The sequence below is a fragment of the Pagrus pagrus genome (assembly GCF_965226575.1).
Source record: "Pagrus pagrus genome assembly, chromosome: 7".
NCBI lineage: Eukaryota > Metazoa > Chordata > Actinopteri > Spariformes > Sparidae > Pagrus > Pagrus pagrus.
This window is the reverse complement of record NC_140191.1, coordinates 5,886,130-5,909,934: the sequence shown is the minus strand read 5'-3', so window position 1 is coordinate 5,909,934 and position 23,805 is coordinate 5,886,130. Positions and strand designations below refer to the sequence as shown.

The following is a 23,805-nucleotide window of genomic DNA, read 5'->3' as shown; positions in this document are numbered from 1 at the left end:
CCGGTCAGGCCACCACATAAGGCAAAAAAGGTACTGAATACTAAACGTACATATGAACAGGGTGTATGATTCACTATACCAAGGAAAAAAAACAAACGGGAAAAGCAGCACTGCTGCACAACACTATGCAATCGAATGCAGGATCCCTGCCAGCAGCGCCGACTTGGGGGGACAAAAAATGTAGGTGAATTTTGATGACGTCATGTTGTGAGGAGACTCTGTACGCTCCAAAGGAGATCGGGCTGTTTTGGGTAGTTGCCACTATAATCGCCTGCAGGTGCGGGGAAAGATTCATAGACATTATAAATAGGGAAGGGTTCCAGTGTTTGTGTTGGTAATGTTTTGCCACCACAAGCAAAATAAAATCACAAAAGAAAACAAAACATTCTGCAATCAATTATTTGATCCACTTGGCATCAAATAATTGCATTAATGCCAGCTTTCAATAAACGACGCTAACACCTGGCTTAGACGTTACCATTTTATTACCATAAGACCTGAAAGTGAGGGGACAAAAAGTCTTGTTGTCCCCTCTGTTCTGGCACCGTGATCCCTGCATAATGAAGTCAATAATGATGCATTTCTGTTGCAGCTGCTTCATAGGATTGTGGATTCAAGTGTACAGTAATTCTTGAGCTGCTGAACTGCATCCATTTGTACCACAAAAATATGTTTTCTAATCCTGATATATGATCACACAGACAGAGTAACACTAAGTGACATTTTCTGCTGCTTCAGGCTGCGTGCTCGCTTGTTTTTTTTTTTTTTTAAGCAACACATTTCCATTTTTCTTGTTTTGACTGTACTTGGAAGGACTTTTCTACCAATCACATACAGAAGGCTCAGGGGACATCGTGTAGAAGTCAGATTCACTTGTAAGGACGCAAAAAATTAATAAAAGAGGGCCCTGTAATTATAGATGCCATGTTTGCCTCGTCATTTTTAATTTCACAGGCCTGTTTTCTGCTTTCATGGGTATTTTGCCCTGGATGCACAGTGTCAAAATGTGCCACTCAGACAACACATCATGTCAGCATATCTATTATCCTTGGCAACTGAACTGAGCCAGAGGTGTTGACATGTCAGTGAGTGTAATCCCATTTGAGCCCTATGAAGTGCCTCCACTAGGAATCAGTTCAATGAACCCAAAACACCAGAAGTCAAGAGCTACACAGGCGCATGATTAACACAAATCTCCATAGTGACACATTTCAGACACAGCAGAGGAATCTTGTTCCCCGAAGCGACCCCCTCGGCTCTTTGACTTCTCACCTGCGTCTGTCTGATGGTCGTCATTCATAAAACAAACCAACAAAAGAAAAAAAAAAATAGAGCAGCAAGTGAATGGAGCTGTGAGGACAGAGACAGGTGGCCTGTGGGAGAGCCAGAGACTCCTGCCAGTCACCACAGTGAGAGGGAGAGATGGAGGGAGGAGGGGGAGAGAGTGGGCGAGAGGATGAGGTGAAAGGGTGAGGGCAGAAAAAAAAGGGAGAATCTGTGCTGGAGAGACAGAGGGAAGGGAACGAAGACATGTGGTAGCAATGAATATGGAAACTGAATGAGGGAAGGAAGGTGAGAGACAGTCAGAGAGTGAGAGATCGGTAGGAGGGGAGAGAGAAGATGTGGAACAGCAGACGGGAAAGATAAAAAGAGGACAGAGACTGGAGGCAACAGAGAGAACAGGGGGGAAAAAAGGTAAGAGTGATGCATCAATGGAGGGCATTAAAACCAGGATTGAGCCTGGAGGAGGCGCAGAGAGAGCCAGGGATTGGACAGGTGAGGCTGAGCTCAGATGCCAAGCATATAAGCAAACAGAAGATCAGCGAGGTGAGATGTGTGTATTCAAGATTGGCTGATACCAAAAATGTGCAGAGAGCAGCAATACCAAGGAGGAAAAAGAGGCGAAACCCTCCACTGATCCTCCGTATCTTCAGAATCGTACAGTATGATTGCTTTTTTTGACGAGTCACTGAAGCCATCTAAAACAAATGGGAATAAATGGAATGGTGAGCATGTGAATCTGTGTGTGCTAAAAAAGAAAAAGAGAGAGGAACAAAGAGTCACCGGCTCTGCATGAGGTGAGTGACAAGCATGAATATTTAACGCCTCTCGCCGTCGCCGAGGTGACGGCTATCAGCGCGTCAATCCTGCCTCCGATCCATTCACAGCTGCTGCCTTATTGGCACAATTAGACAGGGATAGGGCTCTGATTAATTGAACTGGGCTCTCCATTCAGTCCCTCCAGAGCAGTGCAGGTCTCTTATCGGGATCACAGCGCGCTCTATTCCTCTGAGCGATGACAAGTTGAAGTACTATTGGCAGCCGTGTACACACACTACAGTTAAGTTGCCACTGGTACACTTTGAATGGCCGCATAAAGATTCATTACTTTATTGACTCGCCAACATAGCTGAACATAGGAATTTGCCTCAGTGCAGGGCTTAAATCAGACGCTACACACAAATACATACTGTATAATACATAGAGTACATCAAATACATCAAACAGCGAGGCAGATAACAATCAAATATGATAAAAGTGAGATAAAACAGTATTGAAGCACCAGTGTACATGCTCTGACTTGCAGCTATGCTACTGTACTTCTATAAAGTGCTGATGAGTCAGAGTTTAGGGCTTTAAAGCAAATTAAAAAAGTGTATCAGCGTATAAATCGCCTAAGAACAGCCCTGCTAAGTTTTGGGAAGTGGCCTATGGATTTTATATGGCGCTGGTCCATCAACGGTTGTGTTATAAGTGGTGTTATGAATCAGCAGTCTTGGCTTAAACGGTGTAATTTTGTGTGTAGAGGCAGTTTTGTTGCAACGCAGAGGTAGAAAAGTTGAAGAACAGTACCCTCTCCTGGCCTACAGAGCTACATGAGATTTTACTCATAACCAGCAGCAGGTTCAGTGATGCACTGTGTGTGTCTGGTACATCAGCACACAAACTTAGGAACAAAAATAGTCAAGTTAATCAACACTAACATGCTGATATCGCCACTGTAAGTCATCCAAGAATCAACTGGGGAAACGAGCTCTTGCTCATTCTCCAACAATTATATTCTGCAGCTTTGACAGCAGAAGGTTGTAGTTTCACTGTGAAGCTCGGCAGCTGTGAATGTGTTAAAACAGCTGAAACAGAAACTCCTTCTAAATCTTTCCTTAAGATAAATACAGGCTGACAAAGAATACCGCTTTCAATAAAAAACATTTCCAGTTAGATGTGTGTCAGATTTCAATTTGGACTCTGATGTTATATTCGTACGTAAGCAGTGTTATATTTATATAAAACCATCAAGGGAAAAGTCAACTCTGACGCATTTTAAACGTGCTATCTGTAATGTTTTTTAATTAATAGCCAATTCAAATATCCATCCACATGGTGGAGTATTGTGAAAGACAGAAACAACAGCCAACACTGGTTGGAGATGCTCTCTCTATTCTGCTACCAGGATGTGAGTCACACAGGTTCTGGTTGATAACACCAATAAAGTCAAAAATGTATTCTCATGGGATTTTTCTGACCAGAAGCAATGTACAGAATATCATTAGCATCATCGTCAACACCTGGGCAGAACCTGAGGGAACTTACAAACCAGAGGGCTTCTCACGTGATCCGCATTGCGGGTGAAACCACAGAACAGTGTCCAGATGTCTGGTTTCTTCTTGGTAAAGTGGAGCAATGCAACACCAAAAGTTGAAGATCCTTTCTTTAACCATTAAGTTGTGAAACGTCTGTCAATCCAGACTGGATGAGATTCAAAAATGCCTAGACAAGTTCAGAAACATCAAGACACTGGGCCCCCAGCTGCCATCTGCAATCTTTCATAAACATCTGTTGAAGTTCTGTAACGACAGCAATAAAGGAAACAAACCAGCAGCCTTTGCAAAGTTTTCAATCACTCCACTCCCAAAGAAAGTTGATCTGCCTCAGAATTACAGAGAAATCACACTCTCAACTCTAGCCTCAAAGATCTACAACTTAATGCTACTTAACAAAATTCCCTTCATGTTAACCCCCTTCCTCCAACTGAACCAAAACAGCTTCTGCAAAAGCAAATCAACACTACCACAGATTTTTGGCCTGCAGAGTCCTAGAAGAACATAGACGAATCTCTGAGCATAAGGCAGCAATTGTATTTGTAGATTTCTCCAAGATCGTGATACATATCCTACATGTAGGCCTTCATTGAACTGTGGTGTCCAAGATGAGACGTCAAAGCCAGTGCCATCTTGTATGACAACACTTACACGTGCAAAGCATAGATTGTCCATCTATGAGGTTCTCAATCAGGGAGATACCTTTGTTGCAATTGTGGTGGACTACATCCTTAGACAAAGTCTTGACCCCATCTCAGACAAAGGCCTTATCATCAAGCAGAATTCTGCAGCCAAGATTCATCTGATTCTCAATGCAAAGAAAAGAGGACATGACCATCAGTGAGGATGAAAAACGGCCTTCCATACACAGAGAGTAGACCCTGGAGTGCCTGTAACAAGCTTCACATCATCTTGCAATCAAGTATCTCTATCTCAACAAAGCTGGCCTTCTTCAGAGCTTGTGTGGAGAGCATTTTCCCGGAAGATGAAGAAGGAGCTTCAAAATCGCCTTGCTGGTATATACACCAGGCTTGTAATGAGGGCGCAGAACGTCACGAGGCGCGAGCGCAAGATCAAAGAATAGATTTACAGAGATAATCCACCTATCTCTGCCCTTGTTCCTCGATGTAGAGTGAGCTTTGGTGCTGAAGACCATGTAATAACAGATGCTATATGTTTGTATGTTGTATGCTCCATCAAACTACACATTAAATTCAGCCCAAATTAGTCGGGGGCAACTCATTCAGGATTGAAATCAAGTTTTATCTGTACAGTGTCTGCCCAGCTAAATAGAAGATAGATAACATGCCATCACATGAACATTATCAGTTGTTACAGTTAAAAGAGGGCCACAAGTTTCATCTCCAACAGTAGCACCACCATGCACTACAACCACAAAAGACACAAGGAGCAGAACTATTCCTGTTTCTCAATTTAAAAATGTGTTGTCTTGCATTCAAGAAGCTAAGAGAAATGTCCACCTGCAAGTAAAAAGCAAGTTAATGCACTCAAGAAAATGTAAGACACTAATTAACAAAGACGCACATACACACAGAAGATCAGGCAGGATGAGAAAGCGAGAACACCTTCACTTCATTTCAAGAGAACTCAACATCACAGATGTCCCAAAGTTTAGGTGTTTTGTTTTTTTTTACTTTGAATTCAATGGTTACACAGCTATGATCCAATTAAACAATGCAGAGGATTACCAAAAGTTTCCATTCAAAGTGCTATCTGTAATGATTTTGAAGTTCCCTTCAAATTGAACCCCCTGAAGCGAGCCTGAGGCGACAGCACTCCAGGAAAGCTGGATATACTCTGTCTCCGGCCTCCTTTTTAACAAATATTAGCTAAAAAAAAGTCATTTACAGTAAGTAGCACAACAACTGTGTGAAACTACCTTAAAAAAAAGGCCATGGTTAAGACACTGTCAACCTGTTCACAGCAGTTCACATATTGATATCAAATGGAAGTTTGTGGATCAATGAAGAGCCAAATATTTCCTTTAAGAGTGTGTGGAGACCAAATCAGAGCTAAAAGGAGAGTGAATAATGGACTTACATTTGCTGCATGACTAGAAACACGACTTAAAATGGATGATAATGTTGCATGTCTGCTGGATGTGTACATCGAAACTTATATATAAGGCTTATAATAAGGTGATAATATTTCATTGTCACGTTTACAACTTCCCTCAAATTGCCTTAAAACAATTAATGTTAGAAGTAAAGTGATTCTGAATCTGGATTTCTTACAAACTTGGAACTGGATCCAAATGGGACCCCAACCTTAGTTATAACTCTACTGTAATGTGTGATGTGAACAAAATTCAATATAATATGGGTTAAAGGGTATGCTTTGTGTAGCCTAATACATGCAATGCATCATTACAGAGGGAAATCATGGGAGTTAAACTTAGACAGCCAGCTCGTGCCAATGTCAACGTTGTTTTTAAAGCTTGCTGTGCTGCCACCCAATTGGCTAAGAAAATGATAAGCATAACTGCGTTTAGGGTGTGAGGAGACGAGCCTTTACGGCCACTGAAGCGATGTGTATGTGTGTGTGTGTGTGTGTGTGTGTGTGTGTGGATTCACTGTCGGGTAGAAGAAAGAGCGGAAAGCACAGCTGGTATTAATATCGATACTGTGGAAAATCAGTATTGAAACAGTTTAAAAAATTCATTATCGGCCTGTATTTCGATATTTAACACTAGAATAAAAATAATTTAGAAACCGCTCTCTCTCACTCACAATTACATCCCAGTGGTGTAACAGCAGAAGATCACGGTTTCACTGTGAAGCTATCCCAGCTGTGTTATGACAGCTGAAACACAAAACTACTGCTGAATGAATAAATGTGGGCTGACAGCAAATAATGCTTTAACATTTTCAGCTTCGTACAGTATGTGCCAGACTTAAACAAGCATGTGTAAGCCACGAGTTTAAATCACAACAATGAGGCCTTGACTTGGACTCGAGTTAGATCTGTAATGGATGAATTGTAACTTGACTTCAGTCTGAAAGCAAAGGAAGTCAAGTTTTGACTGCACTTTGGCAAAATGTCAGAACAATAAAAAAATCATAAAACAAACAGTGACGGGCAGACCTTGAAATATTCTTGGCATCAGCTATCACTTGATTGTGATCAAATCTGTTAGATGTCAGAACATGTGAAATATACTTCAGTATATTACTGCAGTAGGTCCTCTCCGAAGTCCTCTATCAGTTCAAACAGTGAAAAATACGTTATTTATATTCCTCACGTTAAATGTCGCTTAAGTTTTGTGTTTATCTAACGCTAATGGCCCATTTCATCAGTCGATGTCCCATCTGTACACAACCAGTATCTGTATCAGTGTATTCCCGGTGTGCGGAGTACAATACCTCCTCCTGGTCCAACATGTAGAGCTGATTTCCGGAGCTCACGCGAAGATTGGGGTTCCAGTGGTCGTGGTGAGGACGGTCGTGGGTGGGGCGGTCGTATATGGGACGCTCGTGCAAGGGGCGGTTGTAGGAGGGGCGGTCGAAGGAAGGGCGGTCGTAGATGGGTCGGTCGAAGGAGGGACGGTCGTAGGAGGGGCGTTCGGGAGCGGGACGGTCGTAGGAGGGAGCGTGGAAGGAGTGGGCGTGGGAGCGATGATGGTGATGATGATAGGAGGGGGGGACGGCACACCTTGCATCTGGACAGGAGAGAAGGAGGAACGGGGAAGAGGGGAGAATAGGAGAGGTGGGGAGGAAAAAGAAGGTCAGTTAGGATCATCAGTCGGAGGGCTGTGATGCTGTGACACATGCCTGTCCTCATAACATCGCTGTCAAGTGCCATTTGAGTGTGTTTGACAGGTCAGGCTGAAAGAGGTCATTAGACATTAGCACAAGACAATGCTAGAAACAGAACCGGATTCTGGGCTGTTAATTAATAATAATATAATTCATCTTATTATAGAGCTGGTTTTGATAATGATGTTTTTAAAAGGCAATAAGATATATACAATTATGCGAACAAAGAGGCTTTAAAAACTGACAAAAAACGAAGAAGAAAATTATTATTAAGGATTTGTTTGAAATTTTTAGGAATACGCTCAACACTTAGCATATGTCTTGTTGCACATGAGGGATGGGCAATCTGGCAGAAAAATAACAGCACAATGTAAGAAGAAGAAAGAGCTGCGTGAAGTAATTCATCCAATCAGCATAGCCATCTAGCTGGCCACATCACTCCACTGGTAAGTTCATGTAGCGCAGATCCGCTGGTCACACACACGCACATATTGAATTGAGTAGCCTAATGCTCAAAAAATATATAAATATCTACACAGATGATTCTGGACAGCTGAAAAACTCAAAGCCACAACATAAGTTGGACCAGTTTGAGTCAAAAACAGCCGGACGTGATTCACGAACAAGAGTTGGACCTACATCTACCTACATCACCTCAAACTGGTTCACTTTTCAGATTTCCTTGTACAGTAAGGAGTAAATGTCCTTCGCTGGCCCTTGTTTCTATAAACTCAATCCTGTTTACATAAAAAGGATAAAAAAGAACAAGCAGTTTTTGTATTCTTGTAAAACTTGGGTCCTGAATGTAAAGTGCCAGAGAGATATTTGGAAACCCTCCAAGATGCAGCTCTCTTCACACAAATTCTTCACTCTTTCAGCTTCATTTAAAAGACAAAGGCACTTGACTGTGACTGTGCAAAACACACCCTTTGGTTACACACCCTGTTAGTTTTATGGTCACACACACAGCTAAAAATGATAATCGTCTAATTGAAGAAGTCCCAGATCCAACTCCACCAAAATCTAATCATCTGTTCCCTGGCCCGAGGCTGCCCTGTCCACCAAATTCAACAGAAATCAGTTCCTAGCTTCCTGAGATATCCTGCTGAGAGACAGACAGGCGGAGGAATGAAACTGTAATCTCTTCGGCGGGGGTACAAATTATCTTTGACGTTATCCTTGATTCCGAGGATCATTTATGAAGACCTGGAAAAAAAATTAAAATTATATCTTAGGGCTCTGTGCCTTGGATAATTTAAGAAATTGATCACAGGGTATTGGAGACATTAATATGGATTTCTCCCAGGTAGCTGTTTGACTTCCTCTTAAGTGAAAAATGTGGCTAAGGACCTTTGGTAAATGAGGCACTTTGTCTTTTCTTCCTTCACTGCTGTCTAAGTTTTCTGGCCTTATTGCACTGTTTTAATTTATGTTTTAACTTAAGGAAATACACCGTCGGCAAAGAATAATAATGTTTGCTTCCGATGTTAAATACAATCCGTACAAGCAGTTTTTCTCACATAAAATTTTATTAAAGCACACTTTTCTGGAAGGTATAATTCCATATAATATAATATAAAAATGCATTTTAACGATTTTAACGATTTTTCCCATTTTTCGTACTTGTGCTCCATCCTTTTCTATGTGAACTGTTCAAAATCTAAAAAGCTTCTCGTTTTGTTCAAATATTGACCTTGCATTTTCTCTCCCTTCTCTTAATGTTCCTTATTTATTATCTCTGTTTAAGATTTAGACATTTTTTATTGCTTTTCCATGAAGCACAAGGCAACAGCAGCATCTCTCACATGCTTCAGATTACAATACCGAGCATTTTATAGTTTTCAGCTACGAATACAAAGGCAAACGTCTCGAGGCAGTTCTCACACTTTATGCTGCCTGATGCTGGAATTCAAAGACTCTCCACTCTTTAGAAACAGTCCAGTGGAACATGGCTGGGAACCAGTCGGCTACAATACACTGTCTTCAAACATTGCCAGCAGGCTGAATCAATTGTACTTGTTTAAAACTTTGCTTTATATTCAAAATAAAAAAAGATGACAGTATCTCCCTATGAGGCAAATCATCACTCCGCTAGCATCGAGATTACATACACGGGGAGATTCATGAACAAGTTGCTCTGAAAACAAAACAAAAACAAAATTGGAAATACATATTGTCGCTCTTACCAATTTATCCATCGAGATTATTTAGGTGTGAGTTGCAGAATTTTAGAGAAATCAGCTGTAGAAATCTCTGCTTCTCTCAGAAATAACTAGATGACCTTTCCAAAAATCATGACACGGTTACTCAAGATAATCCAGAGAGACTGATGTTAACTGTTTCATAGGAACTATTTTCTTTACATATCACTGTGCAGAAGGAAGTGTGCGTCTAATCATGGACGAGAGGCTAGCTAACTAAGCTAACTAAGCGAGCTAACGTGACGTCCTGAGAAAGATGCCGGTAATTTTTACATCCCACGCTGCCACGAGCACAAGCTTTTCGTCCATGAGTAGATGCAGACATCCTTCAGCACGGTGATATGCTGTAGTTAGGAAAGAAAACAGTTCCTCCATGAAACTGCTCACAATAAGGTCTGTGGACTATCTTGAGTAACTTGAAAAAACATCTAGTTTGATCACATTTCAGAGAAGGCAGACATCTTTACCGGCGTTATTGGCAACTAACAACCAAAACAGGGGAGAGTCAAAATATGTGTTTGATTTTGGGGTGAACTGTCCCTTTAAAACCTGGATCTTCAATATAGGATCCGGGACCCCTAGGGGATCCTGAGAGTAACTGCATCTGGTCCGCCAAAATATGTTTGACAGTATTTTTAAAGTTTTATTTTATTGACAAAAAACAACAATATTTAATTCATACAACATGCAACAATACTGTGTACTGAATGTAGTAGGGGGTCCCTGCTCCATCTCTCTATCAGCTAAGGGGTCCTCAACCTGGGAAACGTTGAGGACCCCCACTATAAAATAAATCCTGGGGTAAACAAGTCGAGAAAGACTTCTGCTGTGTGTGAATCAAAGTAACATTCCCCCAGTGGCTCACACCTCCTGCACCGATGAAAAGCCAAATTCACACTCGCAACATCTGCAGGCTGTACTACAAGGCCAGAAACACACACACACACACACACATTTTCACACAATCACACATTCTCACAGAAGAGCCAATACACACGTATCTTACAACAGTAAATCCAAGCTGTGGCCTCCAGTTGAATCCCTGACAGTGACCACTGACCTTCTGTACTTGTGTTTGACAAGATGACTGACTGAGGCTCTGCACTCTCTCCCTCTTGAAACTAAGCCACAAACAGTCACCACGTCGCCCACAATGCAGCACTACAGCATGTCAGGACCGATTATTTTACTGCATCATCACTTCTCAGATTCTTCCCCGGCTCTTGACAGGAGAGAAGCTGACGGCTACAGTGCTTCCCCGTCCCCTGCCAGAATGCAAAAAGCACAACAGGCAATCATCTAGTTGTGGCAAAATAACAACTCAGTTGATCTTTCAAGTTCCTGTTTGAATTATGAATCGAGCTGCTGAAATATAGATGAGCGCCTAAACAAGCACAGCTAATTAATATGGACGATTCAAGGAACGGAAAGGAGCGAGGCATGCAGAGCGGGTTCATGAAGCAAAGATTTTAATTCTGTCAAACATGGTCTCACGTGCGGTCACACAGTTTTCATCTCGCTGAGGAGGGGGAGAGGTTCGGTGCCTCGCTCAAGGGCCCTTCAATCAGACTAATGGATGATGTTTTTGAATAAAATCTGGGCTCTTTTTGATGTAGGATGATCGCTCTGAACACTCAGCTACCATTTGGTCCAGTCACGGAAAGTTGCACATACACAGATACTTATTGTTCTGGGGGGGGTTAAAATAATATGATGTAATGTGAATCATTTGGGTGGACAAAGACTCCAGGGCCATGAATATGGGCCACTGTGATGGGGCTTCACTAAAGGGTCACGATATCCTCTGCCGAGCCTTCGTCTCAGTTTTCAACAATGCAAGCGGTAAGAGTAGTGCAAAGACAGGGAGAGAGACTGAAGCATGTTGCATGACAAAATGTTATAATCCACCGAAAGTACATAATTCATTGAGGGAATTTTTGACAGCTGGCTAATTGATTTTTACCTTACTTGGTTTTTTTCCATGAGGAGTAGCCTAATCCCAGGGCTTTCTGTGGCTGTAACTAAGGATTACTTTCATTATTGATTAATCTGCCATTTATTTTCTTGATTAATTGATTATTTTTGGTCTATTGTACATCAGAAAACTGTGAAAATATATCCATTACAAGCACAAGGTGACATTGTCAAACGTCTTGTTTAGTTTGACTGACAACCCAAGCCTGAAAATCTTAAATTTTGTAATGTAAGACCAGAAAAACTCTCACATCTGAGATCCTGGAACGATCCAGCATTTGGCACCTTCGCCTCAAAAATGACTTTAAGGTAACTTCACCAACTTCACAGGTCTCAGGGAGTACTACTGCATGTGTGAAAAAAGTATTATGAAGCCCTTTAAAATAGATTACAGATTTCAAAGCCCACAATAGTTTATAAGCCTTTCAATATAAATAAATTAATAAATATAAAATGTTCTTTATGACACAGTAATGTTTTGTAAAAACTCATGAGTGTGTCTCTTCTGTAAAAATTCAAGTGATGCTTTAGTAGCAACACTGACAGAGTTTTAGCTTTTGATGATTAATACAGTCTGCAGTTCTGCAGTGGAGTTGAGAACAAAACACCGTAGACACAATAAAAGCCTAAATAGCTTATTTTCAGTTGTGGTTTCTTTTTAGTTCATCACATTAAAGCCAGAACACAAACATAGAACATTCAGAAAATACGTATTGTGGAGCATTGTGTGATAAATTGTAAAGATTACGACTGGAATGGATGCGACTCATAAACAACCATGGATTTACAGCTGAAAAGGCGTTTTAAGGTACAAGGCTTTACGCTCTATTAATATGCTGTGAGCTGTTATGTTGCACAGCAGGTTGTTTGGTAATTTTATCTTCAAAGGCTACACGACAAAATATTTCTGTTGCAAAGGGAAACTGTGAAAGTGTTATTCCTTGCATCAAACAAAATTCTTTCATTTTATGGCTGTTAGCATCTTCGTATGTTTTATGATTAAGAGGGGACGTATTTCTGTTGACTTATCCGGCTCTTGTGATGCTTTGTATTCTTCATTCTGGGTGGCTGTGTCAACTCGAAGCCAAACTGTTAAAGCAGATAGATGTAATAGATGCTGGATAAAGCGCACTGTGGCTTGTTGGTCATTCTCACGGGGCTTCAGAGATGAAGCACTGTGTGGCATGCTCGTCCCCTCTCTCCAAAAAAAAAAAAAGCACCTACAAGCCCTTGAATCCAAACTTTGCAACTGTGCACAGCAAAGTCATGATGCTGAGATATTCACTGGAGGATAGCAGCGTGAGTCATCCACAGCCCAATCTGCGCTACTCTACTGTAGGCCTACCTCTCCACCCCCGAGGCTGCCTATTAAGGGCCTGTGAAGCGCAGTGGACAGAATTTCAATGAGCAGACTCATTCTTATGTCTGTCCGTTCGTACGTACAAGGTGCACATATACTGTAACGATTTGGCACTAAGCAGAAATGCTGAGGCGCCTCTTTTCTCTGCTCATCTTCTTCTACCTCATCTGTCTGTCTTTCATTCACTCTCAACGGCTCCGCTCTCTGTATTTTCTTTGCCCTGCCTTTGTTCCTCTCTCCCCTTCGCTCTCTGTGGGCTCTTTTCCCTTTTCTGCCATCCTTAGCAGTTTACAAAGAAGAGTGCCATGCACCAATCGGATGACTGGTCAGCCTTAGTCAACGTTGTCATTACTGGGACCCGACAGGCCTAATGTTGATTTATACACATCGCTGAGCTCCCAAACAGCGCTAAAAATAAAGCTTGCAATATCCCCGGGCCGCCCGGGGCAGATAATGTACTACTGCAAGCATGGCGGACCAAAGCATCTTACTTTCTAGGCAAGAAAGCACCACACAGAGTGTGTGCACATGTCATTACTGTGACCTCAACTGCACCAGTATCACATATTACTGCCTTCGAAAAGGATTACTGGAAAACATACCAACGGGATACAGATGTTGTTTTGCTCTGAGAATGAATATATGGATGGTGGTGAGAAGATGCAGTGCTGCACAAGCGGTGAGTCAGAGTGCTGCATATGTGCAGTACAGTAGGCTGCTGTCAGTGCTGCTGAGTCGAGGGGGGATGTCAAGTGTCAGCAGCAGGGTCACACAGGCCCTGAAGTACGAGGCTTCTCGCTGAACAAGCACATTGGTCATGCCTTCAACTTTGGCTATATGCTGCGAAGGAGAAACGCCAGCTCATTAGACTTGCATTAATTTTGGTCATGGTAGGAGATAAATAAATAATAATCTACATTTCGAAAATCAGGATTCGCTTCATTAAAAGGTAATCAGTATATTTTTTCTGCTCCATAGCACAAAGTTAACTAAATATGTCTGCGGGGGGTTGATAGGTTTGTTGATCAATACCAATTACTCAACGATTACCTCACGGGGTGGTGAGACCTCTGGCTTTCAAAACTCAATATCCAGCATGAGCAATTTAACGTGCTCGCAGTCCCACCACCTCCCGCCACAACTGCTCCCCAAATAGCTCAAAGATGAAGTACTGTACGGCCTGACGAGCAATCAGCGATGAAAATGACAAGCGGCAGTGCCATTACAGCACTTTGCATCATGACACTACCTCTACACCAGGCATTTGTGTTGGATCTCGACTTTAATTATGGATCTCGATTGTGAAAATGTGACTTTATTTGTGCCAATTACAGGCTACCATCACTCAGGGGTGCTGGTGGAATCGGAGGCGGTGTCAGACTTGAGTAGGAGATAAGTTTTATCTGTGTCGCTGCAGTTACAGCTGATTACTTAATGTCATTTTAATGATCACATTATAAAGGGTAGTTTGTTTTTTTGTAATTACACTTGGTGTAATGTGGACTTTGACACATTCATTTGACGCTTAAACGTCTGTTACTGCGATCGTTGCTTAACTATTTATGATGATAGTTTGCTTAAGTCGTTGCCTGTCGGTTTTATGACACAACAGCGAACTGGAATCTACTATAAACTAAATAAATTATGACACACGAAAAACCACTTTGAGCACCAGGCCACAGTCAGTCAGCACATTTTCTTCTTTATTTTGTCTTATTTCTAGGTCAGTTTATTTGTATTTTAAGACGTTCATCTGGGTCACAGATACAGCTTACAGATTCTGCACATCCTAAACAGCAGAACAAGGTCCTCCCTTACATAAAGTGGCAATAGACTGGCATGATCCGAAGCAGACATAGAGTGACGCTGCCATTCTTCATCCTGTCATTATTCAAGGCCAGAGGACAGATATGTCTTCACGTCTGTTTCAACAAAATGGCAGTTAAATAAGCATTATGTCCACTGTCACTACACAGTCCTGCGAACCCAACGGCTCTGGTTTGCAATGTTGTGGCAAAGACATTTAATTATTTCCCAAAAAAGTCGGCAAACTGTCAGATTGAGTCAAAGTCTACTTAATGTGAAACAGACATCGTAGTTTGGCAAACTTTAAGATCAAGTTTCCCCTCCTGTGACTCCTGGTTTCAATAACTGTTTAATCGATTAACAGATTAGTTGTCATCTAGTGAATTCGTATGTCATTTTTCTTTTATTTCAGCTTCTTAAATGAGAATATTTTCTGTTTTTTTACTCCTCTCTGACAGTATCTTGGGTTTTGGGAAACATTGACAGACATTTTCAGCATTTTCTGACACCTGGTAAACATAAAAACTAATAAAGTTTTTGAGAAATAATCATCAATAATCGGCAATAAAAAATAATCATTAGTTGCAGCCCTACTATTGTGCTGAATACGTGCTTACATCCATGAAGCTCTGTTGTGTAAACTATGTGTAAACGGTCCATGCATGACGGCTCACTTTTGGGTCTGCATGTGTGCATTTGTTAACTTTTGGCCGTTGCGTAGTTGTGGACCAGTACCAGACTATACTATGAGTTAAATCTACCTTTAAAGTTGGCCACTTATCATTTTACATTACCACTGTATCAAATTTCAATGTGTAATGAGAGGAATCGCTCGTAGAGGCAAACCAAAATTATTATTATTGCTTCACTCTGCAGCTCTGTTGGCTTTTTAGTACATATACACCGATACAACTTTTTTCTCCTGACGCCTTTAAGGACACCTCAACTCTGTCTCTAAATCTGTGTACTTAGCTGCTTAAAACTTATTATAATCATTTGTATGAGGTAATATGAAGCCAGGCACTCCTATGGCAACAAAAAACAGGTGGTCCACCATGACTGAATCAAAGTAAGTGACAGAAGAAACACTTAATTTTGATATAGGCAATGAAAGGCATAGTAAGCTTATTAAGGTCAGTATTGGAGCTCAAATCAATCCGTCGTATCAGATCCGTGCATTCATTCTTAGCCCCACTGTTTTGGTTTTATGGCCTGCAAATTCCACATTCATTGATCTCACTTCCATCAGCTGTTTCTAGCAACAACAAAAAGCTCTGAAAAAACCCACATGGTGGAGCATATAGCAGCTAAAAAGTCATATTATTCTCCAGAGTTGGTAGCAACAGAAACAAAGAGCAAATATTGAACTTAAATTCATCAGGTTTTTCCAGAAACACAACTCCAAAGAAATGCTTATGCCGCTTCGTGGCTGCAGGGTGTGCAAATAGTCAGCTGTTTGCTAACACATTAGCTCTAGCCATATTATAAGGTGAAAATATGTTAGAGGTGAAGCTTTTCTGCTTGCTGTGGAGTTTTCCTGACCCCAAGTGGCAAGAACAATTAATTAATGCAGATTCCAATTACACCCTGAGATCACACTTGCTACCACTCAAATAAATTGCAAAGCAAAGTCACAGTGCACCCCCTAGAGTACGTATGCATCCCTTTGCCCCGAGCATTAATACCTACCTTCCATCAGCACTTTATCCTCCTCTTCAGTACAATCCGCACCTTCCCTCAGAACTGCACGCACCTCCCCTCCATATCATACTCCATTTCTGAGTACAATACGCTCTCTTCAGGGCTACTACAGAGCTGAAAATCAGTCTTCTGGAGTAAAAAAAAATCACTTCCCAATTACTACAAGAGCACGTACAGGACCAGCTGCCACTATGATGCAAACACATGTACGGATATATGCTTTTCTACCTATGTCTACAAGTGTGTGTTGTGTGTGTGTAGACTGAGAGCACTAACTGTGTAAAAAAAAAAAAAAAAAAAAAAACTGCCTGGCAAAAGCTTTGATCCCTTTTTGATTTCACCTACTACAATGAATCCACTTCAACCATGAAGGAGAGACGAGAAGAGGGGAGGATGAGGGTAAAGGTGTGTGTGTGTGTGTGTATATGGACATGTGTGTATGTGCGTGTGACAGAGAAGGAGAGAGAGTGGGAGAGATGGAGTGAGAGAGAGAGTGGGTGAGAGAGAGAGAGAGAGAGAGAGAGAGAGTATCTCACCTATCAGATCATTCACCCAGCCCTCACGCGGCGCGTCCCGGGTTCCCCATTGCTCACCCAAAGCGTCCACACGGCGTCACTGTTGCTGCGCTGCTAGCGCCTTGAATCCGCCCCCAACTCCACCACACAGGAAACAAGGTTACTGCCCAAGAGATGTCACTTCCGAAACACCCACTCCCGCTCGCTTGCTCGCGCTCGCTCCCTCACGCCCCCAGCCTATTGCCATGACAACCGAGAAAAGAATAGAATATAAGTGAGTGTTAAAGAGACAGAGGGATCAGAGAGAAAAGAGAGGGATGGAGAGAGAGAGGCAGAGCGGGGAGGACGGAGAGGGAATCTGGGGAAGAGCGAAGAAGAAGAAGAGGAGGAGGAGGAGAGGAAGAGAATGGACAGAGAGAGAGAGAGAGAGAAAGAGAGAGAGAGGTGAATGAGTGGGCGGGGAAAGGATGGATGACAGAGGAGAGGATGAGAGATTGAGAGAGCGAGCGAGAGAGAGAGAGAGGGAGAGGGAGGGAGAGAGAGAGAGAGGAGGCATGTGGTGGGATGTGATCAGGGGGGGAAAGGGAAGAGGAGAGAGATGCTGTGGACGCCGTGAAGAAGAAGGAGAGAGAAATGAAGTGACGAGAGACAGAGAGAGGGAAAGAAGGGAAGGAAGGGAGGAAGGAAGGAGGACACTTTTTTGGGAATAGGGAGCCCACATCTTGTTCCCATAGCAACACAGCCATCCATGAAATACTGACTTGTACCTCCCTCTCACTCTCTTACTCCCTCTGTTTCTGTCTCTCCATCCCTCCCCCTCTCCTTTTCTCTTTCCATCTCTAACTATATATACACACACACCGTGAGCGTAAGTTGGCACTGAGTACGTATGCAGTAATCCAAGCTCTGCAACATTGTCAAACAGATCAAAAGGTACCAAATATACCGTCAATGTATCGCTGTGCAGGAATTAATCTGTGTTTTTACACTCGCAGGAGTCGTTATCTTGGATTGGTTCCGTATTTTTTTTTCTCTTAATACAATTCTCACACGCCATATGTACTGCATGTACATTAGGAGTGTGTTTGATCGCTGTAATCACTCCTCCTCTCCATACTGGCTGTGAAGTGATCTGTTCCTGAAGAAACGACACTGTAAAGGCAAGGAACAAAAACTGTGTTTGCACCCAAAGTACCCTGAACTTTTAAGTCCAAGGAACAACTTTTCAAGGAACTAAAAGGTTCCTTCAGCACGTTGTTTGCGTCATTTCGGCGCCCAACTGTACAACAATGACCATCATCGATCCATTTGTCGACTGCATTCTCCTGTATCTCCATGTTGATATGAACAATGAACAAAAAACAAACTCGTTGACAGCTTCAGATTTTTCAAAATGGTGGCTGACATAAAATGCCAAAGTACTCGACCAATCAGACCCCCAAGCCCCACCCCCAAAGTTCCTGTACTTTTGGAAAGTACTACCATGTGAGCAGAGACTTTTGGGAGGGTAAAACAATGTCTGAGCAACTTCATTTAGACCCTGGACTCTGCGCTGGGAAACACAGCTAACATATTTCATATATTTCAATGTGTGTGTAAAACTTTTTTTACCAAGCCAAAAAGCTTGCTGTTACAGAGAGAGGGGCAAGACACCATAACTCATACAAATGTGTGCAATAGCTCACACTTTAGGAGAGTCTGTCCTCAAAGAAATTCATGGTGTTGCTTGTGGTTGTTCACACAAGAAGTGGTGGAAGTGCAGTTAAAGTTCAGTTCAGGCTTACTTTCTTACCTCTGCAGACCCCACTAACGCTGCATGAAGCAGGTACGATTGTCAACTTCAGAAAGTTATGAAAATTGTCCGTGGCACTCCTACCAGAGGAGGTTTCACAGAAGCATATTGACAACTTAAAGGGAAACTCCACTGATTTTGCAAATCAAAGTCTATTCATAGTCCTTGGGGAGGAGTACTGCGTATGCGAAAAAAGTTGTAAAAAGTCTTTAGCAGCCACAGAGGGAGCTGCGAGAGTGGCGTGAGTCAGTGTCAGTTGGGTCTAAGACTACAGGTTTGAAAACAAAAGGATCTGAAGGTGTGGAAGTGACATCACCAAACCTCTGTAGCCTGCTCCCAATCTGTTTGAGGCTAGCATCTTGAGGCATTAGCTGCTAGCATAACACAACCAAAACCTACAGTACATGCGACAACACTGCTCAAACACAAAGAGGGCATCCAGCAAATAAAAAGACCGTCATTTTGGGAGACAGCGACTTGATTTGGTGAAATGAGACTGCTGAGCCACCCTTTAAGCTTCAGATGAACTTTAAACCTGCAGTGCAAAACTTTGTCTCCCCTCCTGGCAGTGAGAGTAATTACACAAACACTGTCGACGCGCTTACGACGACACACAGCAGGCACCGCTTTACTGTTTGTACCCGCTACGGTTGCTCCTGATGTAAAACGTGCTGCAAGAAAGTCGCCACAGACTCCAGACTTTAAAACTCTAGCATTGCATAATTTTCAATAATAACTTTATCTGGTTGTGTTATGCTTAATCAGCATTCTGTAGACTCATTTGGCAAGGACAAGGAATATAATGGATGTTCATGTATATGTAAAAGTCCCACTCTGCTGGTTTAAGAGCAAATTTGGCACAGAACTTAAAAAGAGTCCTGCTTCAAAGGCATCGGTTCACAGCCAGTATGGAGAGGAAGGATGGTTACAGCAACACCTTACTGTACCTATGGCATGTCAATGCTGTGTTAATGATGAGACTTCTGAGCCCATCCTTTAAACAGTAAAGAAAAACTCTGGGGTGTGCAGATATACTGTAGATGTCAGCTCCACAATGAGCTGACCTCGAGATAAAAAAACAAAAAAATGCAATATTCCTGAAGGGGAGGGAGGAGTCGATGTGGCCGTCACCCCGCCATGAATCCCAATGAAGTCCAACTTTTGACACTAACTCCTGGCAGCCTCTTCTCAAACCCCCCCTCCCCTTTCCCATCCATCTCTCCCCTCCTCCTCCTGCCCATCTGTTTCTCAGCCCCCCCACCCCTTCGCTCTCTGGCTCCCTCTCTGGCCTCTTCTTCCTGGATGTGGCCTTCTCTCTCTCTCTCTCATACCCCCCGTAAACCTTTTATCTCCATCTCTGTTCCCTCCCGCCTCCTCCCTTTTGTATTTAAGCTGTCACTCTTTACCCTTTCATCCTCAGTTTTTTCTCTATGTGGGATTAAAAAAAACAACAAAATTATCTGTCCTAGAATCACATTTTTACCATTCACCTCTCTCCTGTTCCCTCTCACTCCTCCATCTTCTCTCACACTCTGTTCTTCTATTTTTGTTTTCCAGATCTCTGTGATGTTCTCTCTGCCTCTCCAAATCTAAATTCAAATGCATCTCTACCTGACACGTAGCCTGATCTCTCGTTTTTTCGTATATGTGGCCTTTCCCTTCTTTCCTGATCTCCCTGACTAATTTAAGGTTCTCGTTAAAACATTAAACTAACACTGGCAAAGACAAAACACACAGGCACACGTTAGGACTAACAGATTGCTAATAATAACCGCACAATAAATTCACGATAAAAACAAATGACTCCATCTGCTCAACTTTTGTGTCTAGTACTTTGGTGATCATCCATGTTCGTCACTTGTGAGGAATGGGCCAGTAGTAGCGCAAACAGCCTCAAGATGTCCCTGTCATTCATTTGCATTTTACTTGCATAAATCTGAATGCAACTCACTTGAAACCTTTGAGGAAATTCAGACCATATTGCTTGCAACGAGTAAAATGCTACACACACGGATAGAAAACACAGAAAAACAATACATTTAGACGTTTGATTTCGTTGTTAAAATGTCTCAGAAACTGTAAAAGTGCATCGGAAAAGAGACTATTTCTCTTCTGCATTTCAATGTGGTGAGGATTTCCCCCAAGAATCTGAATGGACTGGACTCAAGTAAATAGCGATGAATGACAGGAACAGCTTGAGACCATTCAGGCTCCGGCCAATAGCAAAGTTGTGTTCGCCTGTTATAGCTGTACAGCAGCCTCCTCTCACAACCTCCCTCTCCACTGCTCTCTCGCTCGCTCTCGGTCTCCCACTCGCTTACACTCACTCCCACAACTCTCTTTGCTTCTCTCTTTTTTTTTCGCTCGCACTCTCTCCCTCATTCTCTGTTCGCAGCTCTCCTTCACTTACCTAATGTCTTTTAACTGTAACACTCTCATTCTTGCAATGTCTCTACGGAAATGTCAAGCAAATCTTTTTCCTGCAAACTTTTAAAATGTCACAGATATGAAATGCGTGTCAAGTTTTTAGGCTAAAGCACATTCTGTATTTCCTGTGGTGGGAAAACAGTTATTGTCGTTATCGATAAATCTGCTGATTGTTTTCCAGATTAATTCATCACAATTTCCATCAGAGTCCAATGTGTCACCTTCAAATTGCTCATTTGTCCAACCAACAGTCCAAAACCCAAAGACTCTTAATTTACTCTCATAAATTACAAAGAAAAGCAGCAAGTCCTTACATTTAAAAAGCTATAAACTTGAACTACAAATCAATCGACTAAACAATTAATCGATAATTCATGAAGTTGCAGCCCTAAAAAACATTAGGAAAAAAAAAAACTCCCCATCAGAACCTATTTCTCCCTGCCAATGTTGTCCATATCCAAAAACACAAATACATGCCATAACAATACATTAATGTAAGAGCTAGTGTTCATAAAATCAAAATAAGATGCCTCATTCATGGAGGAAGCATCAGATATTTTTGTAAGGTCACGGTGAGCAGGTATGTGAAGACTTCAGAGTGTCCAGGCTGCCTTTGTGCTGTTGTACGCCCACACTGAACAACACACATTGTGGATTGTTTCTTGCCAAGTCTATGTCGTAATCAGGTCATCATTCACATCACTTTTTATCTTTCACTTCCATACGAAGCATCGATCGATGTGCGTGACCTCGATCATTTTTGCCGACCTCAATATCGCCTGTTGTGTGTTTGTTTACATCAGACTGTCACCAGCACTTTAGTCAACATGATGCCAGAACACCTAGCAGGGTTTCCCCTAACATTACAGACTGTTTTCTTTTTCATTTTATCTTTTTCGTTCTAAATTATATTTAGTTTTTTTCTACATTTTACTGATTGTTTTGGTACTTTGGTTTTATTTTATGTTTTATCTATTCAGGACATTTTCATATTTTTTCCACATTCCAGTAACAATGTCTGAACATTCAGCCCAATCGCCAGGATATGATGTCAGCAGTTAATGTTTCTGCAAAACCACAGATACAGCCGAGGTTGACATTTGTAGCAAACATAGCATATCACGTTCACATTAAATGCTTATTACCTGACATTCACATCAGGAGATGGAGGGGACAGAGGTGGCATTATAACAGCCAACAAGGCTGCAAAACGGGCCGACCGCGGTTTGAGTCACTCCATTGGATATTTTTAAGGACACTTAAAATTGACCATTTTTGCCACGTCAAAAGTAAGTGTTTTTTAAGGAGACCTGGGGACATTACCAGCGGTTTCTGTGGTGACCAAAACCAGTTATTCTTCATGGGAAGTCAAACCATCTCCATCAGTGATCATGGCAACCTAGAACAGGTATTTTAAGCCAAACCATGATGTTTCCCGAACCCTAACCAAGTGGTTTTTGTGCCTAAACCCAAGCAGAGCATAAGCACAGCGTTGTGACAAGAGGGAAAAAGAAAATTCAACCTAGAAAGAGGTGAAGTTGCAACATAAAGAAACGCCAAGCTTTAACTTCTCTGTGGTTTTGCAGAAATGTACTTTGCCAACATTTATTCTGGCGATAGGGTTGTAATATTCTTAAGAAATTAAAGTTCATTGCAAGGGTGTACTTGCTATTATATTATCATTAAATCAGATGGCTTAAAATGATCTTAGAATGACAATAATACTGTTTATTGCAATTATTTCTGAGGCAATATATGGTCCAACAGAAAGTAGGCCTAGTTATTCTTGCCTTTGCTGGTTGGATTTAACTCTGCTGAGTCTCTCTCTAATCCACTCCCTCCCTCTCATGCCCTGTGATTTTTTGCTCTTAGACTCTCTCACTCTCATGTTCTCTCCCATAACTCCCCAGTCCACCATCTTTTTATCTCTCTCTGACTTCAGATCTCTCCTGCATTTTGCTCTAAACAGTCTGACAGACTACACAGGAAACTCTCCAGGTTGCTCTGTAAGGCCCTTTTCACTCAGGGTGTGAATAAATAAACACTATGGGGGAAAAAAGAGATGCTGGACATCTCTCTCTGCTGCTCCTTCTGCTTCTGCTGCTTCATTCAGAGGTGCAGTCCTACCTCTCCACCTGGCTGTGAAGGTGATATTCAGTGTGCTGTGAGGAGAAAATAAAGATGAATGGGGAGAAAGGGAGCTCTGCACGCTCACATGGACTTACAAGAATATATCAAGTAATACCACATAACTGTGAGAGTTTTAAATTCTTTTGGATTCATTAGCACCTGCTGCAGAAGACAGGATATATAATGCAACTAATATAACACTACCTACATCAAGTTAGCGCCCCTAAATTCAGTTTAATCCCCTCAAACAACTGAAATACTCAATGTGAATCGTTGGTTTTGGTTATATCAACATTCCTCAGAGGCAGAGCTGCACTGGAGGCCACAACAATCAGCGCAGCCAATACGCCACAGTTTGGCTAAGAAACACAAGACTGATGCCAGTTCAAAAAGCCAAAGCACAAGAGAGGAAGAAACAAATCACAACAAGGCCTACTAAGGGCCAATATGATACCCATACTGATTACAAGCAAACATGTCCACTGATAGCAGATATTTGGAACCAATATACATTTGCAGCAAAA

At 41.9% G+C, this 23,805-nt stretch overlaps 1 protein-coding gene across 15 annotated transcripts in view; it reads right to left on the bottom strand.

Moving 5' to 3' along the window:
• The window catches only part of syngap1b (synaptic Ras GTPase activating protein 1b), a 160,410-nt gene that overhangs the window by 113,178 nt on the left and 23,427 nt on the right, over positions 1 to 23,805 (bottom strand). For 14 of the 15 annotated variants that reach the window (XM_084358329.1, XM_084358339.1, XM_084358343.1 and 11 more), the window contains exon 2: positions 6,983 to 7,278. In XM_084358329.1, coding sequence (XP_084214455.1) covers positions 6,983 to 7,278 — 296 coding nt within the window. Of the gene's footprint in view, positions 1 to 6,982; positions 7,279 to 16,405; positions 16,519 to 23,805 lie in introns of those variants that run through there. The other variant, XM_084358338.1, reaches the window with a different exon arrangement.